Source organism: Netta rufina, assembly GCF_964035555.1.
Source record: "Netta rufina genome assembly, chromosome: 26".
Taxonomy (NCBI): domain Eukaryota; kingdom Metazoa; phylum Chordata; class Aves; order Anseriformes; family Anatidae; genus Netta; species Netta rufina.
The window spans coordinates 5,794,968-5,807,363 of NC_140150.1; the positions used below are offsets into that span (position 1 = coordinate 5,794,968).

At 43.6% G+C, this 12,396-nt stretch overlaps 1 protein-coding gene across 3 annotated transcripts; it reads right to left on the reverse strand.

The window, feature by feature from the left end:
- Nucleotides 1–1,417: 1,417 nt before the first annotated feature.
- On the reverse strand, nt 1,418–12,091 carry LRIF1 (ligand dependent nuclear receptor interacting factor 1). 3 transcript variants are annotated; one of them, XM_084302077.1, is made up of 4 exons: nt 11,792–12,091; nt 5,669–7,184; nt 3,917–4,195; nt 1,418–2,593 (listed from the first exon to the last, which is right to left on the reverse strand). In XM_084302077.1, the coding sequence occupies exons 2-4, from the start codon at nt 7,169–7,171 to the stop codon at nt 2,129–2,131; spliced, it is 2,247 nt and encodes a 748-aa protein (XP_084158203.1). In that variant the 5' UTR covers nt 7,172–7,184; nt 11,792–12,091; the 3' UTR covers nt 1,418–2,128. The 3 variants fall into 3 exon arrangements, with proteins under 3 accessions (XP_084158203.1, XP_084158204.1, XP_084158202.1); XM_084302078.1 differs by having other exon boundaries at nt 11,959–12,074; XM_084302076.1 differs by having other exon boundaries at nt 4,022–4,195; nt 11,792–11,916.
- Nucleotides 12,092–12,396: the final 305 nt, after the last annotated feature.

Consider the following 12,396-nt stretch of genomic DNA (forward strand, 5'->3'; position numbering starts at 1 on the left):
TGTGACCCACAGCGTTGATAATGCACCAGCGTTTTGGCTGTCACAGAACATGCTTGCACAGTACCAAGGCTTTCTCTTTTTTCACTCTGTGGGCAAGGTGGGAGCAGACAGAGCCAGGACAGCTGACCCAAAATGCCCAAAGGGATGTTCCATACCATATGATAGCATGCTCAGCAAATAAATGGAGGATGAAAGGAGGATTTTGAGTACATTTGTGATTATCATGTTTGCCTTCCCGAGCAACCATGTATGCTGAGGCCCTGTTTAGCCAGGAAGTTGCTAAATATCTGCCTGCTGATGACAGATGTTAAATTATTATTTTACTTTGCCTGTACACGCAGCTTTTGCTTCCCCTATTAAATTGTCTTTATCTCAATCCTTCCTTCACCTTCCTTCTTTTCTCCCCATGCTGCAGGAAAGGTGAGTGAGCAAGCAGCTGTGTGGATGCTTGGCTGTTGGTCAAGGCCAACCCACCACACCCATGTATGTGTGGGGAATATTCCCACTTTTCACCAAGAAAAAAATAATGAATAAAAAAAAAGAAAACAGAACCAACTGTCTCCTCATTACTGCTTACAACTCCCAGGCAGGCTTAGACAAACTTAAGACTTCAACTTGGACTTCTTCCAAGCTTTCTGGAAGAAGCATGGATGAGACAACAAACAGATCTCTTCCCCACTGTTGTCATTAACTGCTCAAAAACAATAAATAAATAAATCTCCCATAACTTAGCCTCTTTGCTTTGCACATTTACAAAAAAAGTACATATGACCTGCTTGCTCTGTCTTATAGACTAAGTTATACAGGGATCAGTAATGTTCAGTACAGCCATACATGGACAAGAAAAAAAAGGGCAGGTTTTGTTGGCAGTACAGTTTATCATAATTAATCATAATTAATCAAGTTAATCATAGCTGCAGCAATGAAACCTAACTTTGGAGAACTGCAGGAGAACCTAACAAAATTAAGTGACATGAAAAAATTAAATGTGGCACAAAGGGACATCTTCTAGTAATGGGGCTTGGTAGTTCAGGTTCATGGTTGGACTTGAAAACACTGAAGGCATTTTCCAACTTATTGGAGTCTATGACACAGCCAAGAGAAAGTAGCAAAAGGCCTCCATCCAACACCTGACAAAACATGCTGGGGAAATATGCTACAAAGATCTATAAAAATGATGGTGGCAAAGACAGCCTGAGTGCTCATTCTCTCCTACAATGCAAAATTTAGGTAGCATCAAATGTAGGTAGCAGGAGAAATGCAAATAAAGACTGATCAAGCTAATGGAAGAGACATTCATCAAGAATTATTAAAGATACATTAAAGATACCACTCACAGATAAAGAAATGTGCCTTTTTTGCTTCAATAAGTAATGATTCAATAGAATTCTTTAAAAAAAATCTCACCCCTCAAAAAAAAATAATCACAACTAATCTTCAACATTGCACTGCTGGCAAAAGCCTTATAAAGGCTTACAACAATAACAGTAAGAGACACATATCTATATAACTTTACTCGCATACTTCAGATGTTAGTACTGGTTCCATCTTCACATCTGTAAAGTATTTTTATTTGTTTTTTTTTTTTTTATAAATATCAGTATTATTACTGCCTGAAGTCTAACCCCCAGACCACTTAAATACCATTTATTAACCACTGACCATTGACCTTTTATGACAACTGACAGTTCTCAATGATTCACAAAAGTTGTCATGCATTATAAAATATTATGAAAACAAAAAATATTTACAACTGGGGTTTACAATTTGCATTCAGATTCTAAGAGAGAAGCCACAAATTTCCAATATGGGAAAGTTTATTCTCTAGGGCTAATACAGAAACCCCTTCAATTCAAAATATAGAGCATATACTAAAAATAATAAAAACACTTTTCTTCTGCATTCTTCGATATGTGTGCATGTCCCAGAAGCAGAATATGATATCCACGTCTTTTATTTCTGGTCTTTAACAGGAACCCTGTACTTTACTAAATATATATAGTAAATTTTTTAAAGAAATCTTAAAGGATCCTCTGTCTACCAGAAATATTCATGTTCATTTAAACACTTTCTTCTTTAAATCATTGAAATGAAGATGAATATGGTCTAGATCACCACCTACAGTATTTCAGGTTTGCTGCATTTTTCTACGCATCTCTTCAAGTGCCGCTTCTCGTTCTCTTAAGAGCTGTTTAAGTCGTTTTATCTTTTCATCCCGGATTGTTTCATCCAAGTCTGGCGGAGTCAAAGGGAAAGCATCATCTCTGAAAGAACCTTCGAAAACTGAAGTATGATCTTCACAGGACACTAAAACTGGAATATGTGAGTCTATAACATCACTATTTTGAGAGCACGTCTCTTGCTCGGAGTCCCTCCCAACAGAGGATGTAACAACGTCTGTGGAAATACTTTGCTGCAGTAAGACTGGTGGAGGGGAAGCACTTCTGTTAAGCAGGATGGAACTTGGGCCAGTATCTTCTGAATTTGAACTTGTGGTTGATTTGACTGATGTTTTCCTTCTCTTTCCACTGTCTGACACCGATGAGGATTTTATTTTTCTTTTCTTAGATGAATCTTCCAGATCCACAATTATCTGTATAGTCAAGAAACACACAAAACATCCTTCTGTTAAGTTGAGCATCATTCTACCTTATTCACAGCTCATTATGCACATATTACACATATTGCTGTATGCTTCTTAGAATTACTGTACGGAAGATGTTTGTTTTAGCAATTTGAGCAAACATACTTCCATGTTCATTAATGTTTTCTAGCAAAGATTCCTGGTTAACAACTCCAGAACGTTAACTTTCTTCCTCACCCAATAGTCCACTTCTGCCCTTCCTGTGCTTGCCTATCATTTCATGCTATCACCTCTTTAACTCTAGCGTAAACCACATATTTTGTATCTAACTTGGTGGAAAAATGCATAACATTCTTCAGGCTGACATTTCCAGAAAGCTTAAATGTTAGAGATGAAGTCCATTACAAAACCACATTCCTCTCAACTACCTTGCTATTTAAATTTTGATGTACCTTACTATGAGCAGGCAGTAGATCTGCCTAAAGCTGGGCTCTCAACATAGAATTATTAAAATCTGAGAAAGCTTTTGACTGGGTAGAGTAGAATCATACAAAAGAAAGTTTAGAACACTAAAGCTGAACAGGACTACTTTGGATAGCTAAAATCAATTTCATGCGTTAAGACAGAAATTCTTACATTAAGGGCAACCTTTCCAGAAGCACTCAAGAACACCCATAGCCAACGACAAAGGGCTAAGTTTATAAAGACATTCACAGCTCTAACGACCAGACAGGTACATGAGTCAATTTTTTTTCAATAACACTGCACGCGACCAAGTGGATGCTTTTCTTTGGAAGTCACACATTTTGTCATGTGAATGTCTGAAGTGCCTTGAAATAACAGTACTTGCCTGATTTTGAATTCACGGGTAAAGCTTCCCAAATCATTCCTCTATTATTCTGCATGTATTCACTACACTACTGGATATACATAACTATTTGCAGAAGGCTAAATATAAATCAGAATCACAGAATCACAGAGTTCCTATTCCAATAAAGGCTATCCTTTTGACTGTTCATCCACCACTAGAGGGTGCTTCAAAGCATTTGTTCTTTTTATTTCCTCCAGCTGAACACAGAAATGAGGATTAAATAAAAAAAAAAAAAAAAAAAAAGAGCACTCGAGTCATACTGAAATCATACAGCTCTATAGCAGCACAAAACCAAGTAGGAACAATTCTCACAGGGACTGTAACAATTACTGGCTTCCCCCGATGAATCCCAAGGTGGAAGGGTCCACACAAAAATCATAGCCCTGTACTGATCATACACATACTGCTTTCTGAATGTGTTTGCAGTACACATACTTTAGTGCCAAAAACATTCAAGATACCTTTTCCTCTGTAACACATTCCTGATGTTGATTTGTTATTGTCACATCTAATGATGATGAAACGCAAGAGTCATTTCTCGTTTTCAAGTTGTTACTGGAACACACCCTTTCATCTGGTTTCTCACTGGAGGTTATCAATGGTATTCTCTTAAGGTAGACTCTCTCCTCCTTGGTGAGACCAAATTTTCTCCTTAATTCCAAGTATTGTTTCCAATGTGGCTTCTCTTGGTGTTTGATTTGATTAACTTTTCCCTGTGAATCCATCTTTTCATGCTGGACCTGAAATACAGAAACAGGGTGGGAACCATGAATCTCTCTCCCTCTCCTTCCATGTATACAGAAGCCTTAGTTTACTAGAAACACTGGGAAAATAACAATTTTTCACAAGAGTTGCATTTAACACGTGTAAGCCAATTTTGAGGAATTATGACGTATTATCATAGGTCTAACATTATTTGAGTTACCTAAAACACCAAGCGTCTTGTAAAACATCCAGACAATGCAAAGTCCAACTAGTAAGCCATATAAAGTAACCTACACTAAAGCTTAGAAGTAACAAAGGAAGATGATGAAAGATCAGACGGTGTTCTTTACAGAGTCACTTTCAGGCTGTTGAAAACACTCCACTTTGATAATACCAACAAAGCACTATTAACCAGCCTTCCTACCTAATCTCACTGTAACCTGAACTGCTCCTCAACTGCAAGGCCAAGGTGACATCACTATGTCTGGCACCCATAGCCTTGCAAATTTATGGACTATAAACAACTAAGGCAAATGAAAATGCTACCACTTGGCATCACACAGCACTCAAGAAAAAATGTTTATCTGAACAGTTTTGTCAGGTTAGGAACAATCAAAAAAAGAGGCCCTACTGCAACGATTAAATGCCTCAAATGTGCATAAATATGCTTAGCTGACATTCCTCTTCAGCCTGGTCAACATAAGCAAATACATACTTGCTTCAGACCAATTTTTCACCTGCAGACAAATTCATTCTGTCCTCCTGGGCAACCGAAAGCTTGACTTGCAATCCTTCATGGGCATAGAGTTTGTGCAATTTTCAGCTAAGTTCTCTCTTCGATATTTCCTACATTACAATTTTAGAAGAACATGTAGACAGCCTGAAAGGGGAAAGCACCGTTGCCATTAAAGCTCCCGAGAGTTCCATCTGCCTGACATCAGCCATGACACAAAGGAAGAAAACCCCTCTACACCACAGCATGAACAGAAGGGAATGCAGCTCCTGCCTTAGGCTCTCTCAGACAGCAGAAACTGGAGCTGTAATGCCTTCGTCCTAACATGACAATCCCTGCTTGTCCGCCTTGTTCTCCTCTCACGTAGCTCTAAGCTTCTCTACTTGACATCACTCCTACAGCACGGTCAACTGCTGGGAAAACACAGCATCAGTGTTTGAGAGCAGAGAGCTACCAGATGAACAGCTTTCCTGTACTTTCCACGTGCTGTACATAACTTTTATTTCTTCACAAGATAAATTGTCTTCTCCTTGCCCTTTTCTTTATGCCTTTTCTCACTTGCACTCACTCCAGTGCAATTTTGCAGGGAAAACAAAACAAAAAAGTATTTTCCATTTTTGAACCAATGAACTACACTTTCAGACCAGCATTTCTGGTGACCAGAACGGTCACAACAATCTGTGAACTTACTATCAGCTATTTTATTCCAACAGAACCAGGAGCATATAATAATTTAGCAGACACTGAGATTGGCATGTTTATTGGAGAGAGTTACCTTTTGCCAGTCTTCACTGAAAGCACACTCTTGTTTAGACTGAGGTAAAACAGCACTTGCTGCTCTGGGGGAATGAATCATTTCTTTGCCACCTTGGCATATATTTTCCTGTGTCCCTACTGCTGTAATAGGGGTCGCTCCACTTGAAATGCTCATGGTCAGGGGCAAACTCTTCCCCTGGATTACAGCAGAACTGTGCTCCTTAACACTTGGTGTCACCAGAGCTGCAGGTGCGGATTTTAAGTCACTTTTTAAACCAGCTGATGGAGAAACTTTTGCGTTTGCACACGTTTTTGGATCTTTCTGAGACAGCACCATTCCTTTGCTCTTTGACAATACCAGATTCACCACTTTATTGGTTATTTTAGTGACTTCAGTAGAAGCAATTAGCTTGGATGTCTCCTTTTTAAGTGAAGCATCAGAAGAGGAAGATGCTTGTTTGTCAACGTGGGCTGACAGAACATCAGAACCTCTTTTGGTCAACAAATAGACTTTCCCACTGTACATGACCAGAGCATTATCTTTAAAAGGTGTGATTTTTGTTTGGCTTCCACCGGGACCACTAGAACAGAGCGGTAAAATATTCGCAGAGTTAACTTCGACATTCTTCATATCTGACAAAGTTTTCAAGATCTTAGAAGCCACGTTATTTGATGACTTCACGGGAATAAGGCAAGGCGATGATAACTGCGGACTTTCTTGCACAATCCATTTCATTGGTGTTTGCTGGCACTTCTGATCATCAGATGTTACTGTCTCAGGAGAAGAACAGTTTGCCATTTGTGTAGCTGTCATTATTAATGTTTTTGAAACGTCTGTGGCGGCTTTGGGGCAAATGGTTTGCAACCGCTTGGGAAGTACTGTTTTCACCGCGTTCACAGGTGACACGTAAATAACAGTTGGCATTTTTGTACTGTCAGCTCCTCCAGACACATTTGTTGCTGCAGCTGCAAGTATTTTTTGCTGTATTGCAGGCGGTAAAAAAGAAGCTGGGACAGATTTCACTTCTGCATCAGCTGGTATCTGGAGGTGGTGGTCAGAGGGCAATACTGGAGACTTCATAGTAGCGGGAAGATTCTTTGTGTTTACCAACATGTACGCAGAGTTACTCTGGTTAGATGAACTTGTTACAGCAATGTTCTGCAAAGACAGTCTATCAACTGAAACACAACTGCTCTGGATGTTAGCAGCTGATTTTGCAGTTAAGCTTTCTGTTTCAGAACCTGCTCTAACGCTTTCCTGTTTGTCTAATGTCCTTGTAAGAATTATCTTTCCAGGATTAGGAGACTGAAAAACAGGTATCTTAACAGATGAAGGTGCAGTAGTATTGGCAAGCTGTGTCTTAAAAGTAAGATGAACCGGACTAGAAATATTCCCTTTAGGATTATTTGACATGGCTGAAGACTGAACTATTGGCACAAAGTTTCCAGAAGATTTAGAAATTGGAAGTAATTTCAGAAGGTTTTTTCCATCTGGTCCCGTCGTCTGAACTACTCGGTACATACAGCCTGCAATGCTTAACAAAACAAAGAAAAGAGACAAGAAAAAGAAAAAAGAAAGAAAGTGTAAGTGAACACAGCACAGATATTTTAATTAATGTGCATCAGTGAATTGTACACCCAACGCTGCAATGCCTTAGAAACAGATTAACTACTGAAAAATTCCAGACCTAATCTTCAGGAACTTCAGGGCAAAAATAACTCTGATCTACTTACTGTACATTTTGGGTTAGCATTTCAGAGTACCACAGACTGTCTAAAAACAACATCCAACTATTACACATCAGAAAGGCAAGAAACAGCATCCTTTTCAGACTGAAAAAATATATACTTAAAAGACCCAAGAAAACACCTGAAATATTCTCTTCTGCTTAGAGAGCCCTTCCTTTTCCTTCTAAATGGAAGAAACATAATTGACAAATTTCACAGAGGAGCCATATTTTTTGCCACCTGCTGCTTTTAATACCCCTACTTAGCACTAAGAAGTATGAATTTCAGGAAAGCTTTGGGAAAATATAGGCAGATTAATTGCATGGCAAGGTGGAAACAGAAATTACCTCTGACACATACACAAGAAAAAAAATAAGATGCAGAATACATTCCATTGGTGGAACAGGACGAACAGTGACCAAGCCATTTGCCTACATCTCACCTGCTCGCTCATTCTTTAGACAGATACAGACTACAAAGGTGGTCATCTCCAAGGAGAGAACAAAATTAAATGTGGTCAAGGAACGTACAGAAGCTCTGTGCGATTGATGAAAACAGAACTCATCAATCTGGGAAGAAAAGGGCCTCAAGAACTAGAAGGAATACATGGAGTCCGAACCAGGGAAATCTGAAGAGCAGATGCAGTTGCAAAGACAAAAATTCTGAACAGCAGACAGACAGAGAGAACCTTGTCCATCCAAAAGTCAGCTCTGACTGCTTCAAACGCCAAGATAGGAATGACAAAAGACTTAGGTCCGTTCCAGGACGGAGAGGCTCTTCCCCACTTGGAGCGAGTTTGCCTGAAGGCAGGCATCTTCCCAAAGACCTCCTGGACTCAGCAGAACCTGAAGCCCCACAGAGGCGACATGGCAGGCTGAGACACACGAACAAACCAGGATCCCTCCCTAGATGAAGCAGGATTCACGGTCTTGACATCAGATCCAGAATGATTAAAAGGCAGAACTGCCAGCATCACTTTTGGTCACCAAAAGCACTCTAGCTCTGTCCTATTGACTTTCTACATGGATAAATCCATTGCGAACATGGCCGTGAGGGTGCTTCCCAGTGCTGGGTTCTGTTTACTGTCAAGTAGCATGGGGAACACCGGCAGCTTTTCTGGCAGCAAAGCGATAGTTTGGGCCTCCAGCTCAGCTCGGAACAGAGCGATTCGGATACCGTTCACGCATCCAACCGTTGCATCTGCTCAAGAAGTCAGCCAAGACATTGTCTTTTTCCAACAAGTAAGAAGCCACAAGGATGCTCTTCACGCCCCGAGCAGGACAGTTCCTGGCACAGTCTGAGGTTGCGTTCTCCTTGACAGCTGATATAAAAACTATGCTACTGCTTGTCTAAAGGCTGTAGACACGCATGACTTTCCTTGCTGTAACCGTAAAATTAACTCCCACGTCCAATGCTTGGGTACAGTGCCTCATTCCTAAGCATATGATGTGAAAAATAAGAGGCTTATGTGATTTGTCAGTGCAGTGGGCAGGAAATTCTGTGATACGTTTTAAAAATAATCGCATACTGGAAAGGACAACATGGGCAACACACTACGTGGTTCTGGATGGATGCTGCTGTCTGAGGTTTTAGTAGTAAAATGGAGTTGGATGCTTTGGAATCTGAAAGGACAGCTGAGAAAAACTAGCACTGAAGAGAAATGAAGCTTTTTTATCTTCACATGCTATGCAAAAAGAGCAGGAAACCCCCAAATAACTGTTTTCTAGAAAACAGCATTTGTTTGCCTGAAACAAGTAGCAGGTATTTACAGGACTGCAGAAATAGAAAAAGGTAAAATACAGATAAGAAAGAAGGAAGGGAACCATTCAGATGAGATACTAAGAAGTCATTCACACGTATTTACTCCAGTATCTATGAACAGGAAGGGAAGACGTCACTGCCAATGACTTCAGACACTGTTGTCTGGAGGGGACTACAACACTTTCCCCATTTCAGATGCAAGTTGAAAATTCTTCATGGTATTTATCTCACTTCACTAAAGACTCTTCCAGGAGAAACAAAGAAATAGCCAGGACTGACACTTTGTATATTACCAGAACAAAGCATTTCCAGCTTGTTTGTATACATGGTTGGATAACGAAGACGAGATCTAGAACCTACTTGTCTGCTTTCTGTAGCCCTTTTTTTTCAGAAGAATATGTTTTGAGATTTCCTTAAGCAGAATGAAAAATCCACTAGTTTCCCCCTTTAAGGATGTCAGATTAATTTTGTTAAGGAAATGGGTAAATTTTTCTTAAATTATATAAATACAGGAAATGTACTGAATTGTAGTTGGGGAGTCTTTTCCATAATAGCTGAAGTAGAACTTTCTTCCTCCATTTTGTCCTCCTCCGCTTCCCTACTCTTCACAAATATAGAACTTCCCAAAACTCCCACATTAACGCTTAGAAATACTTCCGTTCTTGCACATCATCAGATTTTAGTTCGGCCCAAGGCCTGAACGTTAAGGCAGACCCCTGAACAGTATTTCAGGACAATAAACTAGAAGAAATAATAGTGGTGGATGGTAATCTTCTCTCCACAGAAACTTTGTTTCAGAAAAATCAAAACAGAAAAATCAAAACAGAAATTTAGGTAGCCAGCTTTCCTTTAAAAAAAAAAAAATCTGTGATATTCAGAGAAAACTGATGTCTACATGCCATTTTTCTTGACCAAAACCAGTCATTATTTCCTTGCATAGACAGTCTGCATAGCGATACCAAAAGCTTCCTACTCAACTAGTAGCATGGCGTTAAGCAACCTACAAAACAGAGACAGCAGAAGGAAGCAGGAAGTTGTTGGTTTTTAAATTACTATTTTTCCGTTAAGCTAGAAAAACAAAAAGAATTCCCCACATCCTTCCTCTGTTGAAACAGAATTCCTGTTGTATTCATTCACACAATCAGCCACATCAATCTGACGTCCAAGACTGCCTCAAGTTCTCATCCCATATTGTTTGTTACTCTTACTAAGCACCAGACTCAAAGAACAAGACGACGATGATTCGTCTTCTGTCCCTGATTTTTGCCATACCAATACACCCTTAGCACATTTTCAGTGAATAAAACCATTTGCTGAATCCACTGTAGCCACTAGGGCAACAAAAATCATGATCTTGCCACCTAAAAAATATATTGGTGGAGATAAAAAGAAAGATTTGCTCAAGCTTCAGTTCCACTTCAGAGTTGTTGGAAGAAACATTCTCTTTCAACTCCAGTCAGCTACTTTCCAGATTGCATTTACTCCCAGATAATGCTTTAGAGACAGCTTTCACCTCCTCTGAACATCAATAAATCAACCAGGGACCACAAGCACTACAAATGCCAGAGAACCAACTTCATTTATTTTAATGGGTACAGCCAAATCCTGGAAGCGGCAAAATAACATTGAATTGGAAGCATGCACCTAGAGACAAGATAAAATGAAGTGACCATAGACTGCGTTTTACATAGCTGTATCTTTTGTCTACGTGCTACTTGAATACGTTAATAAAGTAATTTTGTTATTATCTGAGCAAAATCTAGAAATCGATGCTGAGTTTGCACACAACGCCAGGAATCCCATCCAGAATTTAGGCACAAGCCGTTGCTAAAGGCATGGGGGTTTCCTGTAATCCAGCAGCTCTCAGTAATGGCTGAAGGAACACTTTACGCTTGGCACAAAAACGCTTCCACCCCCTGCAGAATATTCCCTATAGTAGGAATAATTACTGCAGGGCACGCTAATGGCCGGGGAGCAGACCGCAGGCTGTGAAGCGCCACTCTGCCCATCAGTGACCACTGCCCTCCAGCCACAAACGCCCGGCAGTGCCACAGGGAACGCAGCCAACGTGCCCACCCCATGGCCACAGCCTCTGAGGAGCCCAGCGGGAACACCTCGCTGCACCGACACCTCCAGAGAGGCCACGCGATGTGCGGGGAGCTCAACCACAGCTGGAGCCCGCGGCGTAGAAGCGTGGCTGCACCTCCCGGTTCCCTCAGCACGGCCGGACAGCCGCGTGCTGTTACGGACTGGGAGTGTGGCAGGAGGAGGACGACCTTCAGCCTCAGCGTCTCCAACGCTCAGCGTCTGCCCGCTGTCTGCCGCAGCACTGCCTCACGGGAGGGCGTCGAGCGGGGCGGGCGGAGGCGTGAAGACTTCTGCAGGGCGGCGGCGGCCCCGCTCCCGTCCTCAGCACCCCGCTGCCCCGCTCCTGGAGTCACAACCGGCGCCGCTCCCGTCCCCAACGCCCCGGTTCCCCGCTCCCAGCCTCGCCGCCCAGCATCGTGCTCGCGGCCTCGACGCCCCGCTGCCCGCTCCCGGCCCCGCCGCTCCTTCCGGCGGCCTCCCCCCCCCCCCCCCTCCCCGCACCGCCGCCTCGCCCCCCACCGGGCCGGGCCCCTCAGGGGGCGGCTGGAGGGCGGCGGGACCGTACCTGCCGGGTCGCTCCCTGCTCGGCCGGGCCCTGCCGAGCCGCCCGGGAACACGGCGGCGGCGGCGGCGGCTGCGGCAGCGCTGCGCTGCCCGCCCCCCTCCGCCCTCCGCCAGGAGGGGGCGAGCGCCGGGCCGGCCCGCGCCGCTCCGCCCGGGCCCGGTACTCACAACTGCGCGGCGCTGCCCGGCCGCTCCTCTCGGCTCCGCGGGGCCCCCAGCGGGCGGCGGGACATGGCGGCGGCGGCGGCGGCGGCGGACAACGCTCGGCGGCGGCGGCGGAGCGGAGGGAGGCAGGGGCGGGCCGAGGCGCCGTGTGCGTCACTTCCGGCCGCCCCGCCTACCGCAACCACCACCGGCACCGCCGCCGCCCGGCGGCCATTTCCGTCCGCCGCCGCTTCCGGCAGAGAGCGGAAGTGGAGCCTGGCGCCGCCCGGCGGCCGCTAAGGGTACGGCGGGAGGTGGTGGCGCTTCCGGCGGTCGCCGGAAGTAGATGGAAGCGAGGAAGGCGCGCTTCCGGCGGCCGGGATTTAGGCGGGAAGCGGCTCCCGGCAGCCCTGGGACGGGGCCGTGGGGGTGGGGGGGGGCTGGGGGCGCCTCACGGAGCTC

What these genes read in the sequence shown, in the direction of transcription:
- LRIF1 (XM_084302078.1), bottom strand. Translation starts at nt 12,023, where the DNA reads ATGTCCCGCCGCCCGCTGGGGGCCCCGCGGAGCCGAGAGGAGCGGCCG. An exon ending in CCGGGCAGCGCCGCGCAGTT is followed by an intron (nt 7,185 to 11,958) that starts GTGAGTACCGGG and finishes TGTTTTGTTAAG; the next exon opens with CATTGCAGGCTGTATGTACC. An exon ending in TCAGTGAAGACTGGCAAAAG is followed by an intron (nt 4,196 to 5,668) that starts GTAACTCTCTCC and finishes TCTGTATTTCAG; the next exon opens with GTCCAGCATGAAAAGATGGA.